At 40.5% G+C, this 26,548-nt stretch overlaps 1 protein-coding gene across 6 annotated transcripts in view; it reads left to right on the forward strand.

The window, feature by feature from the left end:
• si:cabz01090165.1 (uncharacterized protein LOC100333421 homolog) overlaps positions 1-26,548 on the forward strand; it is a 537,387-nt gene that overhangs the window by 473,324 nt on the left and 37,515 nt on the right. For all 6 annotated transcript variants that reach the window (XM_049576585.1, XM_049576584.1, XM_049576586.1 and 3 more), the window contains 2 exons: positions 3,065-3,277; positions 4,009-4,319. In XM_049576585.1, coding sequence (XP_049432542.1) covers positions 3,065-3,277; positions 4,009-4,319 — 524 coding nt within the window. The remainder of the gene's footprint in view (positions 1-3,064; positions 3,278-4,008; positions 4,320-26,548) is intronic.

A 26,548-nucleotide genomic window follows, 5' to 3' on the forward strand; every position in this document is an offset into this window, starting at 1 on the left:
CCTTCAAAATTTGTGACATCTGTGGTATTGTATTGTGCAATCAAACTGCACATTTTTGAGTGTCCCTTAATAGTGACCAGTCTGAGACACGTGTAGTAATCCACAAAAAAAGAAACATTGTCAGGACATACTTTAAAATGACTCATAGTTCACATGGTTCAACATTTCCTAGAAAAAAGCTTTTTGTTTGCACAGAAAATGTATTAAATCATTTATAACTCATTAACTCATGAAAAATGGGAGCAAACACAAAAATGTTGCATTTATATCTTTGTTGAATGTGACAGACAGTATGTACCATTGTAGCATATGTAGCATAATATGTAGTATTGTCATAAATCAGTCCTTCCAGAAAATCACGATCTTGTGATCGCAATAATTAACGCAAATTCAACGTAAGTCTGCAATATTTGCGAGGGCTTGCAATTTTTCAAAAGACCTGCGATTTTTCCACGTTTTTTCACATTTTCCAGCCGAGCGGAAGACGTTCGCAACGTCATTTGAAACGTCATCAGAGGTGCAGTATGGAGAAACGCTCTGTATTGACATAAGAATTTGCACTGTTTAAATGCATACAATATGTGCTGAATGTATTAAAATGTTATGTTTACAGTCACATTGTCTGGCTTGAGAGCTACAATGGTCACTCAGGATTTTTTGCAACATTATTGGAGTCCATATTTTGAAATTAATTAAATAAAACTAAACTAAACAAGAGAACTATAAAAAAACATTTGCAGCTATTTTTGTAATATTCAGTATGATTATTATAGCAAGTGATTACATGACTTATTTTTTTTGGAGGTAGTAATTTAAAAAAAAAATCACATTTCTTTTTCTCCTTTTGTCATTAGCCACAATTTTTGTCATTAGCTGCAATTTCCCACAAAAAAAATCACAGAAAAATGTTGCAATTTTTATCGAATTTTTTTGACAAAATTGGCCGCAAATTCAAGTTTTTTGCCGCGAGATCCTGGAGGGACTGATTAATATGTGCCTGTATGGATAACAGTTTAACAAATCGTAGCTACATGTCTGCTTCATTAAGAAACAGAAACACCGCTGCACTTTTGCTTTGAGGAGGAGTAACGTTTGAATGTTGTTCATATGTTGATCCATTTCTACAACATTATAAATGTCAACAGACACAAACGACAGTATAAAGCAGCTTATAGCTGCATTGCTAAGCTAAACCAGTGGAGATGTGTTGTTGTCGAATCTTGCAGTTAGATGTTACAGGACTAAAGGTCGGGCAGCAACTGAGAGATCTGTTCTTCACCTGCTGGGAAAATGATGCTGTACAACAGCAGAGCTATAATGATGCTTATAGAGATAACAGAATGAAGTGGTGTGGTTCAAGATGTTACCTTAAAGCAGATGATAAAGAGGGTTTTGCCTCACCTGGAGATCTTAAGGAGACGACCCCACTGGGCTGTTTGAGAGCTCCAATGATAAGTGGAGGTGCACCATGAGATAAAGATGGGATTAATTGGTATCTTCTTGGAGAGGATGATATACAGACCTTTGCCTCACCTCGAGTAATAGTCATGGACCTCCCTCAGAGAGGTGCTGTAGGATCACTATAAGAGGATTAGCCTTGTAAAGAGGTCGATCCAGAGACCTCTGTGTCACCAAAGTGTCTGGGCATATTAATACTCTGAGAGTTAATAGCCTCTTTCCCGCTGCAAGGACAAGTGAGCCACCATTGCATCCATTAGAGGTCAGACATTAGCCATCAGCTGCCAAGGGAATTCCTGCTTTGAAATCAATGGAAGCTGCTCAGCTTTTTCTTTGCATCTGCACTGCTTCTTCTCTGACAGAAAGCTCAAAAATTCAAGAGGTTAAATTCACCTGAATATGGAAAAAATGTTGACTCCAGTTGGAGTTTGAGGGTTAACTGGACAAACCAGATATTTACTGACCCCATTTAAGTGCTCCATATTCTTTTCCCTCCAGTGACCAACTTCACATTCTTATACTTTGACACTCACATTAGGGAGCAGCCCAGTTCAATCAGAGCATTTTACTCTGAGCATCACAGGAACAATTGAGGGTTAGAATGTAATACAAGACTGAAAGGCACTAGTGATGTATTTGAAGCTTCAGCCCAGCGGTCATCAGGTTAGCAATCTTCTTTGCTGGTAACAAGGCCCAAGAAGGACCCAGAAAAAAGGTGTGAAGATGCACTGAGTGGTAGGAATGATGAGTAAGCTGGGGTAAGCCTTGGCAGGCCCTGCTTGGCATAGCAATAATACTCCACTAGGGTTTTGGCTGGCTTTATACTGGCTTAGGTGCCAGTGGGTGGGTTTTAAATATTGCAAGGGCTGAAAAACTCACTTAATCTTCATGTGTTCACAATTGAACTCCTTCAGAAAGTCTGCTGTTGGAGGACCACTAGAAGCCAGTCAGAGCCTGTATTTCTCTAAACTCCTTAGATATTGTATTAAACTTGTAGCCTCTTTTATTGTTGTTTTTTTCCTTGATGTTTTGAATTTTTTTAAGTCACTTCTGTTATCAGTCTCTTTGCTCTTGACAGTACTGTAACTTTTTTTTAAGGGTTTTTGGAGTGAATGCTACAAAAATGCACACACAGTGGTTCCATATGATATACAGTATGATTTAGCGCCCCATGACTGATGTTACGTCCTTAATGTAAAGTAATGTAAAGTAATGTAGTAATGCAAGCTATTTAGCCTTTCAGCGACTGCAGACCAGATTTCATTGCGTTTGTGATGTACCCCAATGATATAACAAATAAAAATAAAAAATCCTGTTATATTTCATACAGATTATATGCTTCAGAGTGGGTGAACACCACTTTGTGTTCATCATAAAAGTTATAGTAATTGCTATGGGGCATGTTAACATGCATTTCATTGCTTCACTTTATTGAGCATCCATGTAAACAATTAAGTTGGATTCTGTAATCAGGATATTTTGAATTGTATGTGTAAGGTATATTGTCCATATAACCACAGCAACTGACAGTATGTTCCACAAGCTTACATTTTTGAATCAATAAAGTGTGGGGACTTACATTTTTTGGTTTCATGTCTCTTAACAGGAGGAGTTTGTGTGCGAGCCCCCAATGATAACTCGCCATACCTCCAAGATGTTTGTGATGGAGGGTCAGGAGGTCAGCCTGCGCTGTAAATCCATTGGAGATCCTGAGCCCTCGACACATTGGGTCAGTCCTGATGGAAAGCTGATTGGCAACACATCCAGAACCATCTGCTACGAGAACGGCTCGCTTGACATCCTAAAGGCATCCGTTAAGGTGGGGACATGGTTTCATTTTCATGAAATATGGTTATGTGATCAATCTGTTAATTTATTTTAAAACTGTCAGTGTGCTTTCTATGCATTTCTGTTTTATTGTATAAATTCAAATACCAAAAACAATTCCTTTTTGTAGCTTTTTATGATCTACTCTTTAGTGGGTATAGCTTAAGATCAGTGACTACATTTATAAAGAGCATTTGAAAACAAGTAATGCACTTTTTGGGGGGATTAAAATATACTTTTTTTGTGATTATAAAGCATGTTTACTGCTTAATAAGCTATTGTGGACTTTATTAGCATTTTGTTTTGAATTTACAATACCAGATTGAAGAGTAACATGCATAAAAAGTAGCATAAAAATAAAAAAGAGATGGAATATATTTAACATTTCCCAAACACATACTTTTGGCTTAAGTGCAACTTTAGGAACATCAAATACAATTACTGCCTGCATTTGGCAGGAAAATTAGCAAATCAACTGTTAGCTGTTAGCTTACCACCAAGGAATCTTAAGCTCCATTTGTTTATTACATTTGTCAGTGTGAAATCTGTTACAACAAAATAGATCTTTGTTCAAATGTTTTTGACTGCCAAAACATCATCATGAATTAAGCAAATCAAAAATAAAGAGTCTGTTCATTATAATTGGTTTCACGGGGAACTCACAATCAGAGTAAAATTGAGGTTAATGTTGGGTATCCTCTTTTCTTCTCCAATGATTTCTAGGATTCTGGAAAGTTTACGTGCATAGCATCTAATGCAGCTGGGGAAGCCACCGCTCCTGTTGAGTTAGTCGTCAACCCTTCGCCACACTTTGACCCCAAACTGGACCCCGACCCAGGGCCTTCAGACATCCCCACATCCATCAAATCCAATGCCAGCGGAGGTCAGGCCCGGTACGACCAGCAAAGGGTCAGTGTGTCGGATCTAACATCCAGTTCTGCTACCATTCGATGGCCCCCGCAGAACCACATACCCGGAGTCCGCATGTACCAGATCCAGTACAACAGCTCCACAGACGATATCCTCATATACAGGTAAAAGGCTGAAGAAGATGAAACTTCTGCATATACAAGCCATCCTCAGTGTTCAGACAGAATTACAGAGTATTAGTCCGAATCTAAAACAACAGGTTTCTGCTCCACAGTAGATAAACACAAAGAATGCTCCTGATGTGCAATGAAACCATTGCCGGATCGCAGGTACACTTTAGAGAAACAAAGACCTTCACAGGACACATGACTTTTCCTCTGTGCTTACGAGTAATGCACTTGATTAAAGAAGGTGATGTTCCTGATTTAAAGCCCAGTTGCTAGAAGAAAATGTTGGCATTGTACATGTCTGCAGTTTGCACGTTTCACCATATCAACATTTCAAATGTTATGTAGTATATGGGCTGACTTTGTCTTCTGGAGGTGGAGGGAATGATGACTTGCGTGTCACCTAGGCCAGATGGCTGCTGAGCTGCAGACCACTGTTCAAGACCAACGAACAAAAACCGTGTGTTTTAGCGAGTCACTGCTGTGTTTCCAGCAGCTTTTAGGTATTTTTTAACAACCTGTCGCTGTTATTTGACCAGGGATAGTGTTACAAAAAGTGGTTGTTTTTACTGAAACATCACTGCATTTCCAACAAGGATTGTGCTACAAAAAACAGGTATTTTAAGCCAAAACATGATCTTTTCCTAACCACAGCCAGTTTTGGGCTAGTTAATCTAAAATCGTAATTTATTACTCAATATTCATAACTCTTTTCAAAAGTTAAGTTGTTACTTTATTTATTACTCCCTGCCATCAGTAATACATAACACTACTTTTCATATTACTTCTCCATTACACTCCACAGAATTGATAATTACATCTTTTCTCCTCAAAATTCAGACTTTGCATGTGCGCCTCTGTGTTAATGTCAGAGTAATTGTTAATTTAAATCCAGAGTTCTTCTATTGCCTGTGGCATATGTTTTCCCAAGAATCTGACTGAAAGATGGACAGTCTGGCAATATCTCATCCTCCCTATACCCAGCCACAACCTTAATTTGTAGCTGCAGCTGTCCACAATTAAACCCAGTTGTGGTTGTTTAGCCAGTGTAAGGTTGCAGCCATCCTGCATGGCCACCGAGGTCTCACCTTTGGTGGGATGTATTTCCTGGAGCTTCACGTTGCTGCACTGTAGTAGTTGGTGTTTCAGACCAAAGGTTTGAGGACATGTTTTTCGCAGTAGAAAGACTGCGACTGTCACCACCTACAGTAACAGTGATCTTGTCATTTTTCCTCCTGACAAAGTTAAAGTAATTGGAATATTTCCAGCCACTTAAGGTAAACTTTTCCATCTTCCAAACTAGCTTGCTACTTTGTGACATTCATGCCCAGTGCAACGATTGCGTGTTACGTGAGCGGTTACGTCAGTTGGAGGCCTCCACGTGGGGAAGACAGACATGACACTCGGCCAATCATTGCATTCGGACCAAATGCAATGATTGCCCAAGCATCATGTCTGTCTTCCCCACGTGGAGGCCTCCCCAGAGTTTTTATCTCTGGTGGAATTCACTTACATTTTAGTGTGCCATCAGCTTATTAATAGCATTTTAACCTAAACAAAGAAAAGCGTAAAATTTCCAGAAAGGTAAATGTTGCTTTAAGTCAAAATAAATTCTTTCAAAATACACTTTCATTTTCACATGAAAAGTACAGTTTGCATACTGTCGCTTTCAAAATAAATGCACCACGTCGGTACAACACGGGGAATTGACATTATTTTTTCTTCAAAAACAAACACACATGGTTACATTTTGCCAGCACATACACATGGTTGGGTTTAGAAATGAAGAACAGGGTTTGGCGTAAGCGAACACTGGCCTCCTGGGTGAAGGGTGGTGGTTGTTGGACCCATCCACCACCCCTCCCGCCTGCCCTACTCAGATCATCACTGCCTTAACTTTTGTTGTCTTCTTTTTACATTTCCCCTTGACACTGTCAGGCACTACTAAACAATAATTGCGACCGGTCGCATACCACGCTGACGTGAAAGGACAGCTTTTGTTGTCGGTGTCTGATGCTGGAAGTCACTGTTTGACTTCAGATTGAGACCGGGGTGGTTTCTGCCCAACAGTGACCATAACCCTATGATTTTTGTGCCTAAACCTCACCACACATTAACCACAGCATTTTTGAAATGATAAGAAATGTTTCAGCATATCCACTACATAATCACGTACAAATGTAAAGTAGCCCTGGTTTGCAGAAATGCACGATGCCAACATTTCTGCAGTAGTTAGGTTGTGATTGTCTGGAGTAATCCACCACTCAGGGCAGTGGGAAAAAGTGCTTGTATGTGACGAAGATCTACAGGGAAAAAAGGAGTAGTGCATCTTTCCTGGGGATCATTTCTGCCTTAAGTATAAAAATACAGTTTCTGCCTAGTTGCTGATGAGGCTGGATGCTTTGATAAACTGAGATTATATTCAATTTACATGCCATAAATTGAAATCACTGTAAATAGCACAGTTTTCAGCTCCAACAAAGCATCCTGTTCCACTCTGTCTCACAGTAACATGCATGTTCTCTGTCATCTTGTTCCAGTTCTTTGCTGAGGTTTTATGCTATTAACACTAAGTGAAATACTCAAACCCAAGAATCTATGTTTGCACTACATCAATTTTCTAGATGTCTGCTGCATCATTTTAGACACGTTTCCCTAAAACTCCTCCTGACATATTTGGTATCTTTGGAAACTTTGTGATGCACTCTAGAATTTAAAGCTTAATTGAGGCTTTTAGTAGTATATCAGGATCCATGCAGGCAGCTATGTGAATATCGTTTACAGTGTATCAGCAAAGGATGTTTAGTGTTACATATGGCAGTCATATTGGAGGTATCCAGGTCACTGCAGCAACACTGTGAACAGTCGATTGTCTTTCCAACAATGTGTACAACATGTGTACTCCTACGTGTGTGTGTGTGTGTGTGTGTGTGTGTGTGTGTGTGTGTGTGTGTGTGTGTGTGTGTGTTTTGTTTGGTGATTTGACTGGCAGATGACTTTGTTTTGTTTATGTGTGATGCTGTGTATTTGTCCTCTGGGCCTGTTGGTTATGTTTATGTATTTATATGTTTGAGCCTTTGTGCTTATCAGGTGGAGAAAAAAAAAAGTTGTTGTTTTTTTTCTCCACGATAAAAACAGGTAGAGGAAGTGTGCGAATGTGAGTGGGATTTCTGTTCCTTTCTGTATGTCTTTGCTCCAAACACATATCATCCCTATGTGGGTAGTTATCACCAAGGTCTTCTTTGCGTAGGAGGCTGTTTCAGGTTGTGTGGAAGTCAACAGCTCAGTGAGCAACAAAAGACGAGTAAACTGGGGAAAAAATGTGATTTGGCTTTCAGGCAACAAATATCAGATCAGTTCTTGAGCTCCCAAAACATTATTTGAAAAACATGAGAATTATGGTATTATGGTCATAATTCAGAGCGTAATCAGTTTGCTTTTTGAAGTGAAAATCCATCCCAAAACACAACAACACAGCTTTAATCCTTGGTGAGGTTTGCAGGGGGAGCTGGGAAAAGTCCACCCAAGAACAAAAAGCTATTAATGATAAACTTAAATCCTCCTGCAGTTACTGGTGTTACACTCTTGGCCAGAAATGACAGAAGAGCATCTCAGAGCTCTAGGGTCTGCTCACATAGAGACAAAGAAATCAAGAATGAATTCCAAAAGACACCTGCAATAGGCTAAAAAATGGGAAGAAAAAGATGTGACAGCACAAATCTGAAAATTAATGAGTAAAGCCAGGCAGAACATTAAGATTAATGTAAAGCAATCATTTTCTACTATTCAGAAGCAAAGACTATGCAGAAAAATGTCCAAAGGGGGAAAATCAATGCAGAAAAAAATCATTGAACTGTGCAGAACCCAGTGCAAAAGAAATACGTCTTACATAAAATATATTGTCCAAACACATAAAATTTGCAGCCGTGCAAATGAGGAGGCCAGAAATTAAGAAGATCAAACACTGATGCAATAATAATATATATTAAATAGTGCACTTAAAAAAAAAAGTAAATGAGGGGTGAAACTTCCCTGAAGGAATCTTTTGGTCTGTCTCCAGACCTGAATCCTCTCGGCAGCAGCTGATTTGCACACCCTAATCACCAGATGTGGATTTCAGAGCATGTTTCAGGCTGGAGCTGCCAAGTGGCTGAGTGTGGACCCCTCTATCAGCCCATGATACTGAGTGACCACTGGATGGTCCCATCAGCCACTTAGCCAGCTCTGTAACCTAGCAACGTCATTCAGGATGTATAATTGAGTGTTATTACGAAGCATTTGGAGGGCTGACAGATGACAGTTTGAAATGTGTCCGCGGCCTCAATTCTCATTTTAACCAAAAACCAAAGGCACTCAAGTGACTTTTTCTAGCCTTCTATTGGAGGGAACACGTGGTCAAGTGTAGAGCATCCAAATGGATCATTTCAGATTGAACCGTGTGGGTGACCTAATGGTTTCCCAGGGAATGGGAGGGTGTTTTGCTCACAGCAGACTGTGACACCAGGCAGCCTGATGTCAGCAGGCTAAGCAAGATGGCTCTCCTTAGCTTCAGTTTTTAATGCCCTGCTGTCATATCGTATGCTGTAATAGCAAGTAGCCAAACTGTAATTCTGAGACAATTTATTTTATATGTCCGGAGTTGCCCCTTCATACATCAACGTATCCTCATAGAACGATTCATATGATACCCACAAATAATGTTACGTCCTCAACGTAAAGTTATCTAATTAAAGTAAAGTTATGGAGGTTAGGTTTAGTAAAAGAAAGCATGCATCTTAAAATGAGTCAAAGTTCACATGGTTCCGAACATGGGTCCCCCAGAGAAAGTCCTGTGTACTGTATTGTGACCCATCCACTGCCTCAATCAGTCTCCTAACAGGACCGCTATGGACTGCTTCCTTCTTTACTCCCATTAGTGCATTGGACACATGATAGCAGACTTCCATTACATAGGATATGCATACGTTTTCTAGCTTATCATTACTTGGGATATGTATGAATTTTGGTGCATTACTTTTCAGATTTCAGGAGATTGTCTGTGTTAGACGTGTACTCACCTACTCTAAAAACTCCATTTTGGTTTAGGTATGGGACGGCACCTCAGTGGAGTGTGCACATGGCAGGACATGATGCAAAAAGTATGCTGCAGAAATATCAATGTTTTGTTTACAAAGTCATAATTCGGTCATAAACAATCGAGTCTCTTATAGTGTCTTGAATTTTTCGGATGATTGGCCCTTACTGACAGATGTTTCTGAATCTTGTCATATCTTCAGTTAGACATTTTTGTTGGCTTCTTTGTGTTAATGACCATTGTTTTTCATCCTGGTGTGGTCTTGTGCATGGATCATGTCTGTCTTTGTCTACATACTGTGTATGTCTTTTTGTTAACAGTGGTGAACCAGTTTCCCCTTTGGGGCTTAATGAAGTGAATCCTACCCTACTCTACCCTACCCTTTCCTATCCTAGCCTTGGATGTTTGTATTCTTTTTTCAGGCTGATTGCATGATAGAAATGTCATCAACACACCCACTCAGACATCACACTGACTCTATACAAGGGAGCTGGCAGGGTAAAGTATGTTTATTATCCAGTCCAACTGATTTGGACATTTGCGCTCTCACTTACACCTCCTCCGGGTGGAGTCTAGATGAGTTCTGGGTCACAGTGCATGTGTGAAAGGGACTCAAGTCAAAGAGATCAGTTATTTTTGACAGCTGTGATTTCAGAGACCATACATGTTTGCTTTTAAGCGACAAAAGCCTCTAGCAGCCATAGCAATTATGCCTCTGTCTTGAGCAAAGGAAGAAAACAGTTTAATAATTGTTATGGGGCAGTGGCTTCCAGTTTCCATCTGGAAGACAACATCAGTTTCTTTAAGCATTAGAAAGATCATTTCCGCCCCTGTCCAAGCAGTTCTTCTAACTATGACATTGAACGTCCTCATACTCTGACAAACTGATAAAATGCACCTTTATTGATTCCCAGTGAATTTGGTTGTTGCAGCAGTACAAAGGCAAAAATAAATACAGATAAGAGTGGAAAGTAACAGAAATAAATAATAAGAGGTACATATAGTAAAATGAGAAAAGAATAAAACACACAGATGAGATGCCTGCCAAGCTGCAGACCACTGTTGGAGACCAGCAAACAACAAAACCCATTTTAGCAGCAGCATTTTAGCAACCCATGACCCTTTTTCTATTGGCAGTGTTTGTCTGGTTCTGCAAACTGGTGGATGGCGTGTCACTTAGGCGAGACGCCTGTCGAGCTGCAGACTACTGCATGCCACTGTTCAAAACCAAAAATTTGTACAGGCTGATGCACACCTTGAAAAACTTTTGTGGACAGGTGCCTAAGAGCAGAGTCCAGACTGTTCAAAACCAACAAATAACAATGCTTACTGTTTTTTAGCGAGTCATCACTGTGTTTCCAACAGCATTTAGACACCAAACATGGGTGTTTTGTAACAATCCATCACTTTTTTCCCAATCGTGATAGTGCCAAAAAAGTGTTTTTTTCCAGCAGGGATTGTGCCCCCAAAACTGGGTATTTTATGCCAAAACATGATCTTTTACTAATCATAACCAAGTATTTTTTCTTCCTAAACCTAACCATATTAACCACAGAGTTGTACGTATACGTTGAACATAATAACATACAAATGTAACGTATCCATTGGTTTGCAGAAACGTGAAAAGGACATTAATTCTGGCAATTAGGTTAAGCTAATATAGGAAATGATTAAGAAATTGAACTCATTTGTCTGTGTGATACAATAGAATATAGTGCAAGAATATGGAATAGGATAAGCTAGGCTGTCAGAAATAATGTCACCTTGTTAGTAGGAGGTGTTAGATCAGAGGACATTGGGTCGATCTGGAGAGCAATAAGTAATGATGTATTTTGCCATTAATCGGGAGGAGTAATATCTCCAACTTGACAAAACCAGTGTTAGCCAGCAGTGTCAAATTGGCTGCAAAGCCACTATTACATCTAAATAAAAGCAAATGGTAATAAAACCAGCTAATATAATTGGAGCTGTACACTGTCTCTTTGTTCTGTTGTTTGGGTTAGGGTTCCAAACTGTTAGTTTCTTTTATGATTTCATTTGTTAGCGGTTGCAAATTAACATCATAAAGAAATTGCTAATTTATGCTTAATTTTACATTTATGTTGTGTGACCCAGATCATTTATTTAGAAGGAAAAGGCTTTAGATGTTAAGTAATTAAAGATGGAGAGATGAGAGCAGATTAGTTCTACTCTGTTGCTCTTGTGTCTGTAACATTATGATGCAAACAGAAAGGTAGCTAGTTATTGTGTATTTTCTGGGTTTCTACAGTATTTACAACAGGTACTGCTCGGCCTCTCTCTTCTTTTAACATTCACTCTACTGAGGCAGCCTGAAGGCACAGAGATGCAGCCTTCTTGTGTTTCAAAGGTCAACAGTTTGATTCTCTGGTTCGGCTGGGAAAATCGGAGTATGGGAAGTGAAACAAAATCGTTCTCTCCTGCTTTTATGCCGGCTGATGTTGTTCCCTTGAGCTCTGCATTTACACCCTGCAGTTGCACCAGTGGAGCCTCCAGCAGATTTAAACTGCAGAGGGATTGAGCAACCTTCAGTTTGTTGTTGAAAATGTCAAAAAAAGAGCTTGTCTGCTCATCAGTCATCTGGGTAACAAAGTGGTGTAAAGCAGACAGGGAGACTAAAGCAGTTAGAGGATAGCATTCTCTCAGAAATAACTTAATTTGTTTTGGGCAGTTATTTTGTAAGATAAATGTCCAGAATCTATTGCACAAAATGTTTACAAGAATTGTCTTTAACACGAAGGCCCCAAGCAATGTCACTGAAATCAGTGCCATGATAGTAATAATAATAATTTTTGTTGTCAGTAAATATCACAGGATGGCCAAAGTATGCATGATCACACCAAAAAGTAATCAAATTGATACTGTTGAACTCTGCAAACATTCAAATCAATTTTAAATAACTCATTGTGTATCTGATAAACATCTCAAGAACCTGATGACATCCAGTGTTTGCACAGGAACTTTGTCCCTGCTGGCCACCATACACTCTCTTTCTTTATAAACAGGCAGACAGCTTTTTGTACTGTGGCTTTTTTGGCCTACTTTATAATCTACGAGTCAAGTAAAAGCACCCATTTTAGCTCGCAGTGGCGGTGCTTATACTTTGACTTTAAGTGCAAAACATTTTATAACACAAGTGGAGCTCTCTGGCAGAGTTATGGCCTCTCCACTGTACACTGTAATAGAAGAGACTCACAACGCCCACTCTGCCCTCTCCGCCCCGCCTCTGCAGTCTGGTCCCTGGTTTTACTGCCAGTCAGAGCAGCTACAGCACTGTGCTGTTCATCACATACTGAGGCACACACTCTCTGCACCACTTCATATCCATTGTCATAATTACTGTCACTTTCTGGGTTTTATTTGCTGAGCAACACCTCATTCTTTTTTATCTCAGGTGTCGTTAAAGTCTCCAGTAAATGACATGTTTGCGTCTTTAATGCAATGTGATTCCTGAAACAAGGTGGCTGCTTTTCTTTTGGCCATGCTAGTGTGCATATAGGATAAGTGCCAACCCAGTCGCCTAGAAATGTGTGCGTTCTACTTTTCTGCAAACCATGGATACATTACATTTGCACATATGTTAACGCTTAAACAATGCTGTGGTTAAGGTATGCTTAGTGAGAAAGTAGGAAACCACTGGATAATGGATGGTAAAAGATCATGTTTTGGCCTAAAATACCCTGTTTTGGGAGCACTACTCCCACTGGAAAAACAGCAACTTGTCACTGAAAAACACGCACATCTGGGGGCTAAAAAGCTTCAGGAAACACAGCGACAGCTCACAAAAACACCTATGTTTGAGGGCTAAAACCTGCTGAAAAAAACCTTGATGGGTCACCAAAAACACTGATGTGTGGGGGCTAATACGCTACAGGAAAAACAGCCATGGATTGGGTAAAAACACCTGCATTTGGTGGCTAAAAGCTGCTGGAAACACCAATTTTGCTGTCTGTTGGTCTCAAACGATGGTTTGCAGTGGTCTGCAACTTGGCAGGTATCTCGCCTAGGTGACACACCACCACCATCCCCCTGACAAAGTCAGCTTATATACTACATCAGTTTAGAAGGGTTGGTATGATACATATGAACGGTGAAAATGTAACGTTGTTGTGGTTTTGTAGAAACGTACAATTCCAACCATTTTTTCAGGTGACTGCGCTGCAAGTGCTGGGAGGTTTTAGTGTTATATTGATATGTCCGGGTCTGGACCTCTAAATGTATCAATAGCTGGGTTCCCTGATGAGATTGTACCAGCGATATTGGATATTTTAATCCAAAACATGAGCTTTCCCTAACCATAACCAAGTGATTTGTGTGCCTAAGTCTAACCACACGTTAATGACAGCGTTGTTGAAACCTAAAGAAACATAAAGTTTCAACGTGTCGGCTCCATAAAAACACAAATGTAACGTGACTGTGGTTCTTGGAAATGTACAATGCCAGCATGATTTTCTGGCAAGTGGGTTGCAGGCACTGTAGTTTAATTTGATAGGGAGGGCACTTGGGCAGGATTCCTTCCAACTGGTGGTGGCGTTATTTGTTGGATTTTATCTTCAGACCCCCCAGAGCAAGATGAGGGCAACTCTCACTTGTTTTCAGGAGCTGTCTTTTTTGTGGGGTCTTTAAAGGGGCATTTTGATTTTGTTATCACCCCTAACAGCACCCTGACTCCTAAAATATCCTGTTTAACTGTTAACTGTGTTGATTTTCACAACCTCAACAGAGAGCTGAGAGGAACTGGAGGTTGTTGGATGGTATAACCAGGCTGTAAAAAAAACATGTTCTGTTAGGGTGGGACTTTATTTGCCTTGTCTCCGTTAACAGTTTCACAATGCAACAGAAAATTGAGAGAATTGGCTGTGGTCGGAGATGCTGAAAGCTGCAACTTGCAAAATGTTCCAACACTAAAAAAACCCACACCAAGCCAAAGGCAGTGTTTGTTTTTCTTTTCTTAAAGACATTTTGTCTCACTTTTGTTGACTAGATCTCTTGGCATCATAACCATAATGCCGTAATGGACAAAGTATGTCTCAAAGTTGTGTGTCTGCACAACATGTGCCATTTTTACAATAGCAGTACTTCATAACAGTGGATTAAAGTGTGCAAGAATGAGTCTGCAGCAGAGCTTTTGAGATCAACACGAGGGGCTCTCTGCACCTCCTCTGCAGCCTGCACAGTCAAAGCATGAAAGGAGGGATACAAGGAGAGTGTTCTCACAAATATGACAAGTAGACAGCTACCAAGAGACATTTTGTCCAGCTTCTCATGTGGACAACAAAGTAAGAACTGCAGTATCAGCAAAAGCATTGAACCCTGCATACCTGCGATTAAAAAATACCTGCTCGGTTGAGTTTCATCTCTGCTGCACATCCAGTTACATGATATTTTTCTGTTTTCTTGATTCAAATCTCAGCTTTTCTGGATCAGAGATACTTCTACCTTTTCCAAGCCCTCATTAAAATAGTCAACCCAGTAGTCTAACAGTCTGGATGCAGTCAGCTTCCCCACAAATGGTTGGCCCAAACTGTGCACAGCTTTTTCTAACCTTTATCTCTTCAGGGAAAGTTGAGCGAGCATGCCTGCTGTTATTCCCCGGCCTGCTTCACATTCACATTTGGGAGCTGTCCAATACTGCTGAACTGCATTAACTGTGTGAACTGAGCGGCTGCAGTCAGCCGGTTGTGGAGCAGCTCTGGGGTTCATCATGGAAGTTGCTGAGGGGTGGTGGGAGGAAGGTGGGGTTACTGCCACTGATCTTTCAGTCCGAAGCCGCTGGCTTTCCCCTGTAGGCTACTGCTGCCCTATCATAATGACATGACAAATGAGGCAATGAGATTTTTAGAGGTTCAGCGAAGTTCAGTGATCATCATCACTGCTGTCCGCGCCACAGGGAGGCACAGTTCAGCTGAACAAATTATGCATTACATATGAAATAGATGTTAAAAACTTTTGCAGGTTTTTCAAATTGGGTACCAATCAACTGATTTTTCCCTTCCCACTAACAGCCTCTCCACTTGTGTAAAAGAGCTGTTTAGCTCTGAGCTATTAGCTGTAACATAAGCAGAGGGAGCACAGCAATCTATCTACTAGCCATCACTTCAGCTCATGTTATACAGCAAAAAACAAATGTAGCTTCAGAACAAAGATATAGGCTTTAATGGAAACAAACATCAAATATAATAACATCTATAACATTTACTGTAACTATACAATAACAATCAAGGTCATTGGTGTAACACTGTTGCACTCCTGAGAGAGAAGTTGGACCTTTCCCTGACATTGTTTACACCTGACTGCAAAACAACATTCTTCATCTTTAGCACACGTCAGATTTACACCACACTGTTGAACAACATAAACATATCTTAACCTTTGTCAGCAGACATGTCCATATTTTTTTCCATTTAGATTTCAACAACAAAGTGCACAAACAAATGACTTCTCAGAAAAAATGGCGTAAAATCATTCTAATCCTTTAAATATACAGGATATATCAGCCCAGATGCCAGTCAAAGTGTTGGTATCGTTTGTTAGGTTTTGCAAAGTGATAGATGGTTTGTCACCAAAGCAGGACGCCTGCCAAGTTGCAGACCATTGTTCGAGCCCTACAAGCAACAAAACCAATCGATTTTTTTTTGCAAGTCATCACTGTCTTTCCAGCAGCTTTTTACGCACCAAATGTAGGTGTTTTGTAGCGACTAGTCCCTGTTTTTCCAACTGGGATAGTGCCACGAAAAGCAGTTCTTTTTTCCTGAGACATTGCTGCTTTTCCAGCAGAGATTGTGCCCCAGGAACCAAATATTTAAGCCAAAACACCATTTCTTCCTTACCGTGGCCAGAGGCATTACGTTTTCGGTCTGTTCCTTGTGAACACAGTAATTCAAGGGAATTTCTTCAAATTTGGCACAAATGTCCACTTGGACTCAATAATGAACTAATTCAATTTAGGTGGTCATAGGTCAAAGTCAAGGTCACTGTGATATCTTGATATCTCAACAACACCTCAAGGGAATTTCTCTAATTTTGGCACAAACGTTCACTTGGACTTGAGAATATATAGATTTGACTTTGGTAGTCATAAGTCAAAGGTCAAGGTCTATGTGACCTTATCTGTGTCATTCTTATGAACATGATATCTCAAGAATGCCTTGAGGGAATTTCTTTAAATTTGGCACAAATGTTCACTTGCATTCAACAGTAAACTGATTGGATTTCGGTGCTCAAAGGTCAAGGTCAGTGTGACCTTGTATCTGTCCCATTCTCGTGAACACAATATCTCAAGAACACCTTAAGAGCATTTCTTAAGCTTTGACCCAAATGTCCACTTGGACTAAAGAATGAAATGATTAGAATTTTGTGGTGAAAGGTCAAAGGTCAAAATCAGTGTGACCTCACAAAATATGTTTTTGGCCATAACTTCAACAAAACTTCACACAAATGTCTAATATGTTAAAATGATTAAGTGATGACATTCTATATCCAAAAGGTCAAAAGTCGGCTTACTGAATTAGTGACACTCAACTTGGGTGACCACCTTGAAATTGTGCTGATTCTATAGATCTCCTGTGCTGTCGAAGGATAAATGTGTGTGAAGCATCCATGTTTTCACAGACATGGATGTAAACTATAAGAGATACTTGACTGGTGCACGGAGGCATACAACCATGGGGCAGTAATTCAAGTTTCTGATGATGGGTTGAAACCTCACCACACACAGGACATCTGGAAAAGCTGCTGTAACTGAACGTGATCTTAACAGCAATTTAATTTCTTTCAGAATGTAAATTGGCGAAAGAAATCCATAGTATCCAAACATACTTTTGTGGAGAGTGGTGTAAAACTGTGAACCTGAAGAAGATCACAATTTTCCAGAAAAAGGAGTGAATCAGGGAGCAGTGAGGAAGAACAAGAAGGAGACAGAGAAGTGTTAAAGGGAAAGGAGGATGGGAGAGGGATGGTGAGAGAAGAGGAAAACTGGTTTCGTGGTGCAGTCAGACTGCTTGGTTTCAATCTCAGCACCTCCTCCTCCTTCTTCTCCTCTGTGCTGTTTTTTTTTTTTTTTTCATCTCAGTTTCCTCACACACTCAGGTTTTCAGTTCAACGTGCTGCGCTGGCAGAAAAGTCAAGAACCGAAACGTCGAGATAACAGATCGACATTTCCTCATCTCTCTCTCTCTCCCTCCCCTTTGTGTCTGTTGGACTCTCTGAAGATGTAGGGGAAGCAGCAGGGAGGGGAGGAGGAGAGAAAAGGAAGTTGTATTTTTATTATATTCCCTGCTTCTCCTCAATTCTGCCCCAGGGCAAGAATAACCTGACCAGCTTTATCCTTCACCCCTCTCTCTCTCTCTCTCTCTCTCTCTCTCTGTCACACACACAGACACACACACACTCACACTCACACACTAAGGATTATGGGTCCAGGGAGAGATCAACCTCTGTCAGCACCAGGAAATGAATCTATTGATTCTCCCTCCTTTAATATTCTCTTCTGCTCTTCTTTCTCTTTCTGTCCTGGACCAGGAATGTGTGTGTGTGTGTGTGTGTGTGTGTGTGTGTGTGTGCGCATGAAAGGCTTTATAAAGCACAGTGTGAGAAAGTGTGTGTGTGTGTGTGTGTGTGTGTGTGTGTGCTGGCTTTCTAATTACCATCCTGCCCGGCTCTCGAAGGAGAGATTAAAGAAGAGAGAGAGGCAGAATGGAAAAGTAGAAAGACACAGAAAGGCAGTGATGGAGGAGGGGTGGACTGATGCAGTGCTGTGAATAAGAGGAGATGTTTCTTTGACTCAGCTGATACAGAGATAGGTGGATGGAAGTGAGGAAGGAAGGAGGGAGGAAGAAGGGGAGCAAGGGTCCAGGAAATGACAGCTGATCATATTCTGCTGAGATGATGATGAGGCATCAGCTTTCCTCTTTTTTTCTACACCTCTCTTTTTTCTCATCCCCTACCTCAATTTTTCTATCACTCTATCAGCACACAGACCTTTTAGAAAGTCACTGTAATGTCATCTTCCTTCCCTTTCTCTTCCCTCGCTCCATCACCTCCTGCCTCATCCTTTCTGCCCTTCCCTGTCTTTTTTCCTCCTCTCTCTCTCTCTCTCTCTCTCTCTCTCTCTACCCTCTTTCTCCATCAGCCAAATGTCACTTTGTCCCACTGGGTCTCCAGTTAGAAAACCTCCAGTACAGGAGATGACAGCCAGGCTTTTAGGCTGAGATCAAATCAAAAGGTTTTCCCTCCTGCTCAGACTCCGAGCTGCAGCTCTCAGTGTCACTGCTACAGACAGCAGGAGGTCAGATCTTACCTTGGCTTTGCAGCAACATAAAAGTTAAAACACATTCAATTTTAGGATTTTCATGTCAGCAAAACACGCCAGGGACTATTTTTAGGGCCTCTAACAATGGCTACTGTGGATTTACCATGATTTTTGACTGGAAATGTCCATTTTTCCTATGCTTTACTTTATTTATGAGAGCTACCTTTAAAAGCATTGAATTTCCATCAGCATCAACTGTACATGTACTTTGAGATTAATATGTTACATTTAATGTTTATCTAACTAAAGTGTTGCAGTTCTAGAGAAAAAAAATGGATGTCTCTGCCAACCATGGGTACAGTACATTTGCACCTCATTATGTAGCGGATATGTTGAAACTTTATGTTTCAACACTGCTGTGGTTAACGTGTGGTTTGGGCACAAAAAACACTTAGGGTTAAGAAGAGACATGTTTTGGCTTATAATACCCTGTTTTGGTGGCACAATCCTGGCCAAAAATGCAGAGATGGGTCCACAAAATACACCCAAGTTTTCACTGGTTTTCACCTGGAAAAACAGCAATGACACATTAAAAAACAACTGGTTTTGTTGTTTATTGGTCTTAAATATTGGTCTTCAGCTTGGCAGGTGTCTCAACGAGATATCATGTCATCCACCATCCCCTACACTCCCCAGTGACAAAGACAGCACATATACTACATCACTTTAGAAATATTGATACACAACATGATATCTGCATACACATTTACAAGCAAACAGCACATTGTACCTGCACTTTCCAGATAGTCGCTGACTTCAGTCTTGATATTAGGAGTAGAGTTAACATCTCTCTCCCTATTCCTGTACTTTTATCTACACAGGTCATCCATTCACTCCCCCCACACACACTTAACACACACAGCAGACCAGTGTCTGTATCTGACACCATTATCTCTTGACCTCACTCACCTGCTTCAGTCACTCACTCTTTACCAAACACAGCAGTGCTTCCTGAACACACCCACACATGTCTGCATGTGTGTAATAAGTTCCTATAGTAGACCCAACCTGAGGCCATGCTGATCTTTTCCCACTAATGATGCCCTCTCTCTTCTCTGCCAGCTGTCTCTCTTTTTACCTTTCTCTCCCCGTATCTTTGTCTGACTCACTTTCTCTGCATGTTATGACTGTCAATGCCCCTCAGTCTCTGTTTCCATCCATATCTCAAGCAAGTCCAATTCAGGCTTTTGAAATTTAGCTAAATGTGAAAAAGGTGAATGACTTCCAATTAGCTGAGATGACATTTCAACAACACAGTAGTTTACGTGTGGCCAGGTTTAGGCACAAAAGTATTTGGTTATGGTTAGGAAAAGATCATGTTTGGGCTTAAAAAATACAGTTTTGGGGGCACAATTCCTGCTGGAAAAACAGTGATGCCTCAGTAAAAAAACAAGTCCTTTTTTGGCACTATCCCCACAGGAAACACAGGAATGCCCTGCTAAAAAAAATCTTTTAATGATAGTATCCCAGCAGGAAACAAAGCAATGCTTTGGTAAATAAAAACAGCCACTTTCAGACAGAAAATGCAACGATACCTCAGGGAAACAACAACTGCTTTTTGTGGCACTATCCTGAAAGGATATGCAGCAATGCCTCACTAAAAAACAGCCTCTTCTCATGGCACTGTGCCAACAGAAAACACAGTGATAACTTGGTAAAACAACCTCCTTTTGTGGCACTATCGCAACAGAAAACACAGCAGTGCTATCCTGACAGGAAATGCAGCAATGCCTCAGTAAAGAAATAAAGGCTTTTTGTGGCACAATCTCTGCTGTAAAAACAGTGATGGCTTGCCGGAAGACACTCACATTTAGTGGCTAAATGGCTGCTTGTAAAAACAGCTATGACTTGCCAAAACACAACTGGTTTTGTTGTTTATTGGTCCCAACAGTGATCTGCGTTGGTCTGCCTTGGTCACCAAGGTGACACACCATGCACCCTTTCCTCCACCTCACGATGACAAAGTCAGCTCATATACTATGTCACTTTAGAAATGTTGATGTCATACATACGAAATGTACAACTGTACCATATTTGTGGTTTGCAGAAAGGTACAATGTCGCTATTTTCTTTTCTTCTGCTGACTGGGCAACAGTTTAAGTGAATAAAACTCACTTTGCAGATGCCAAAAAAGACAAAAATAAGAGCTGGAAGAAACATCTCAAGAATTTATCGTAAGCCTTTTGTTTACTGATCCAGTCTAGTGCATGTTCCGGTTTTTCGGAGAGGGCAAAACGACCTTTTGTGTTTATCTGCGGTACAATATGCCTGAGATTTACTCCCTTTTTTATTACTGTTTGTTGAAGTTATTCTTTTTTTTGTTTGTTTGTTTTTTACTTTACTGCACCACTCATCACTCATCAGTGTCACCCCAAGGCCATAACCCTGTCTTTCCTAAGAGGGCCCTGTCACCAGTCTTTATCAAGACTATTCCCATGTGACCAGCAAGCCTTAAAGGGCCAGTTCACCCACATCTCACTAAATAAAATTACACCATATCTTAGACATGCACAAAGCTTTTTTTAATGTGCTAAAATGTTTAGGTAATAGCCCCTAAAACTTCTGTTTCCACATCAACAGTGAAGATCAATTTGAGTGTAGTCGTGCTGCTCAGACTATTTAAACAATTCAGGTCTTTCACAAAACAGTTTTTACACAGACTTTTTCTTCATTAGAAAGGAGTAGGAGGGAAAAGTGATGACACATCTGTGGCTGATCAGGACTAAGGATATTGTTCTAGGGGGGAAAAACATTGTTGTTGAGTTTTCAATGCAGTGAGCTCCAAAATCAATCACTTTGTCTCCGTTGTATTGTGGTAAAGAAAAGAAGTCTTAGCAGCAGAGATCTCAAAAGCTCAGCAAATGAAAACTGAATCGTCTGCAAGGCTTTGTTATTTTGTTGAACACCACTTTTAAATGCTGTGATTGTGTGTATTTCGTTTTTAAGACTCCAAGCGGTGTTTGCTTCGCATATGGCAAATTGACTATAGATCTATTCAGAGTGAAAATTTATTGTGGCAACAGATATTTCCTGAAGGTAAAATCTTTAAGATGTCTTTCTGTGTTTTTATCCTGCACTGTAATAAGTAACTTATTACTCTACACAGAGAGTAATATTGTAAAGTAATGTATTACTTTTAACTGAAGGTACTTAGTATTATCTAACATTACATTTTAAGAGTAACTTGTCTAACACTGCTCACTATGGCTAACTGCAGTTCAGTCACCACAGACAGTGGTTATGACTTAATTTAGGAGCTCCTGTTTTCATTCCAACTATTTGTGTGATACCAAACACACATTTTTTGTACTGAGTTGGGATTGAGCCCTGGTATGTGTGCCTGGAAAGCTTTTATGCTTTTATTTTTTGAATGTCCACGGCGTCGTCAGCGCCACCTACCACCCACCCACCCCTTCTGCTACACTCCATCTACTCTCAATTTGTCTTGTCTTGTTTGTTTTCTTTCCTCTGTTTCGTCTTAACTGATTGACATTCAGAGGATGAGAGGCGATGATATGCTGAAAAACTTTCACTCTGACCTTGTGTCATGAATTATCCATTTACATTTTAAACTTTCAGTGTCCTGTAGAATTTCTATGGAGTCACCTTTTTCAGGGAGTGCAGAAAAATAAAGAAAAGATAGTTCTGTGGTTCTTGTAGTCCTGATGTTGATTGATACCACAATTAATTCTCAGAATTCAAGGTCCATGTCCCGTAAAGGCATATTTGGTCATTAAACTGGTTCACATTTTTCCTGGTGTTGGATTACTGGATTATTGGTGAGCTTTTCTCTCTGCCTTCCTCGGCTCAGTGTCTTCAGATGGCTGACAGCCTGCCAGGTGCTCCCCTCAGGTTCAGTGCTAATTGTATAGCTCTGACTCACTGCTGTCAATTACACACTCTGCTTGTTGGCCAGCTCTCACCCCCTACAGGGTTTTGTATTGGTACACCTTTACTCAAAAAGCCATTCTTGGCATGCTCCTATCATGCCTCTGTGGTTCCAACCAGTGGAAAAGTACTGGACAGTTCACAGGACATTGTTTCTGTCCTTGCAGCGATTTAACAAAACAAAGCTGTGTATTCTGCATCTCCTGCTTTTAATATGCTGCATTTTGTTTAATACATTTATCTCTGAATGCCTGTGTTGCTGCTTTTGAGTCACACAGAGTGTCTGTGGTTGTGCTTTTATTTGTGTTGTTGACTGTTTGCATGCAGCCCAGTCACCAGAGGAAAATGTTGGTATTGCACGATTCTGCAAACAAAAAAACGTTACACTTACATGTTTCATATGTATCACATCAACATTTTAAAAAGTGATGTAGTATATGAGCAAAACCCCTGCCAAGCTGTAGGCCACTGTTCAAGACCAACAAACAACAAAACCAGTTGTGATTTAGTGAGTCATTACTGTGTCTTCAGCAGCTTTTTAGGCACCAAAAGTATGTGCTTCTTATTGACCCATCACTGTGTTTCCAACAGGGGTGGTACCATTTTTTTTTCTGAGACACCGCTGCATTTCTAGCTGCTTTTTATTTACCAGAGGTGGGTGTTTTAAGCCAAGACATGATCTTTTCTCAACCATAACCTAATGGTTTTTGTGCCGAAACCTAACCACAAGAAAAGTTTTGGTGTATCTGCTACAAAAGATGTGCAAATTAGGGATGTTCCAATCCAGTCTCAAAGATTGGGATCAGGTTTTGATCAAGGCATCAGGTATACTGAGCTATATAAGCCCCGTTTCCACCAAACACTTTCAGTATAGTACCTTTGGAACCATCAGTAACCTTTCAGACATGGCACCTAGACCCTAGGTCCGTTTAGAGTTTCCACCACAAACAGTACTCTTAAATGTGGGTAGGGTTGTTGTCACTCACTGCTGCGTCCAGCTCTCACTGTATATCCTCATCTGCGGTAACACAGAGGGAAGTCTGCACCTCATTTATCATCCACAGAACGAGGCTGCATGCTGACATTTACAGAGCAAATGGAACAGGCTGCAGTGAGTGTCGCTCTTGATGGAATAGCGGGTTTGTGCATTTAGTCCTTCTCAGGCAAGTGCAGGCGGCCGGAGCCCACAGGAATGACACTCCGTGATGCTTTTTTTTCCTCCAAGTGAGAATTAGAATATATACAGTTCACATAATGTGGTCAAGATTAATATATATTTTTAAACGATTCTTGTGCAATGACAATAAAGTGTATTCTATTCTATTCAGTCAGCCCAGCGAATTGAGTTTTTTTCTCAGACAACAGTTGCTGCAAGAGGCAGCAAAATATCCTTATTTCTCATAGTTATAGTTTACTAATGTAAAACTTGCCACAGTATGAACAGTGGTTACAAAACTAGCCATAACTCAGCCCTGAGCAAGAGTGACCATCCGCTATTGATCAGTCTGAAACTGCAATGATTCTAGCTCCACCTGTTAGTACCAGATCTATGTGCTAGGTACTCCAACAGAGGAATGAGGACAGGTAGGAGCGATTCCATTGGTACCATCCACAACATCCAACTGTGTCTCAAACACAGTGGAGATGGAAAAATGCGTACCAAAGTAAACTGAACCGTACCGTACAAAAGAGGCTATTGAGGAACAGATACTTCGTTTAACGTCAGCTGTCCTACAGGTGTTTTTACTCACAAGACTTTGATGCAGAGACAGTCAGAGTGCAGCCGTCTCAAACTCTCCTCCTCTCCTTTTCTCCTCCACTCAGCTGAGCTTCCATGTGTGTTTAAGAGCATGGGTTGAGCCCCGCCTGCAGTGAAACACAACACACCATAACCGCCAGCCAAAAATGCAGTATGAGACTGTTTATTTATGCCTAGCGGCATATCAGCTGCCACAAAGGGAGGCTATTAGTGTCAGGTGTATGACCCTGAAATCGTTGACAAAGCTGCAGTATTGACAACTTCAAAATGGGAGCGGGCTGAGTCACACACTTTGTTGATCCACCTAACCCACCTCCCTAATAACATCACCATGCTGCCTTTACTCTTGCACCTGACAGACATGAATTATAATTCACACAGCCATCAGCTAAGCATACTTTTGAGAGTTGTCCTTTTCATGTGATTACAGGATCTCAGTTCTCAGTAGTGATCACCTGACTTGATCAAGTATATGCTGTACGTTAAAATTACTGATTCAATTCAAGGTGATGTTGGACTAATGGCTTGTTGGACAGTTTAAGCGGATATACTGTGCAGGAATCAAACCTGTGACCTTTCCTCTAAAGAAAATAAAAGATATATGCTGGCATTTCCTGAGGCAGGTTGAGCTACATTTCTCTCAGTTGAGGACTGTGTCATTTAATAATGGAGCATAAAATGAATGAGAGCTTATGGCCATTTCATACATATAGATTGTGAACATGGAGTTGTCGAAATGAAATGTAACCCGAGTGATGGGTTGGATTTAGTGCCGTGCCTTGTATCAAATCCTGAGTGGCTCTATTTCATATGGCTGTAGCCGCTGCATTATTCACCAAGCTGTCATGAACAGACAGAGGCAACACTCGAGGTCATGCCTCTCTCTCAATCCTATATGGCATTCAATGTATTTTATATCATTATGAGCACTGCATTATTCACAACCTTTAATCACACACACACACACACACACACACACACACACACACACACACACACACACTGCCATGCTGACATATTTAAACTGCAATTATCTTTGATCTTTACCGATTTTCACTATGCAAAATTCTAACTTGTTCTGTGCCCAAGGCAAGTGCAATATAGAAGATAAAAGATAACCTTCACTGCCTGTATGTTCCAACTGCTGCTATTCATTTCTACTGAGTGCATTGTAACATTAAGATTTCAGTAAGAAGCAGGATTTACACAAGGACGTTCAGTTTGTTTCCTAATTTCCTGTATGAGCAGTCATCTTGTAAAAGGTTTGAGTGCCAAATGTCCCATTTGCACCAAACACCTTTGGAACCAAAAGGAACCCTTCAGACATGGCTCCTAGACCATAGGTCCGTTTAGCATTTCCACCACACACAGTACTCTTAAATATAGGCGGGGTTGTTGTTACTCACTGCTCCATCCAGCACTGGCTGTATTTCCTCATCACTAACACAGTGAAGTCTGTACCTCATTTATCATCCACAGATCGGGATTGCACGCTGACATTTTCAGAACAAAATAGTCTCTCTCAAAAGGATATTTAAAAATAGCTGGTTTGTGGATTAAGTCCTTCTCAAGCAAGGGTTTATTGTTGCTGTAGCCCACGGGAACAATGCTCCTTGATGCTTTTTTTTCCTCCAAGTGAGGATTAGAATATATGCAGTTCATATAATCTGGTCAAAATCAGTATATAGTTTGAAATGCTTGAAGATTCAGTGTATGTCATCCATGAGAGACAATAAAGACTAATGGAGAGGTCAGAGTTGTCATACTGAAATTTAAGGTGTGCTGATGGATTTATGTAGTTAACTCATGCATTGAGAAACATTACAAGTAAATATTCCACCTTAAAAGTTGCTCACAGTCGGCCCAGTGAATTAAATTGTTTTTTTGTTTTTTTCACAGACTACATTTGCTGTTAGAGGCAGCAAAACATCCTTTCATTTTATAGTTATAGTTTGCTAATGTATGTAAGACTGGCCATGGTATGAACAGTGGTAACGTAAGCCTCAAAACCAGCCACAACTCAGCACTGACCAAGAGTGACTGTTATTGACCAATCAATGGACTACAGTGTTCACAGCTCCACCTTTTAGTACCAGATCTGTGTGTTAGATACCCCAACAGATGGGTGACCACAAATGGGGATGATACAGAACGGTTCCATTGGTACCATCCACAAC

The sequence above is a fragment of the Epinephelus fuscoguttatus genome, linkage group LG5 (assembly GCF_011397635.1).
Source record: "Epinephelus fuscoguttatus linkage group LG5, E.fuscoguttatus.final_Chr_v1".
NCBI classification, from domain to species: domain Eukaryota; kingdom Metazoa; phylum Chordata; class Actinopteri; order Perciformes; family Serranidae; genus Epinephelus; species Epinephelus fuscoguttatus.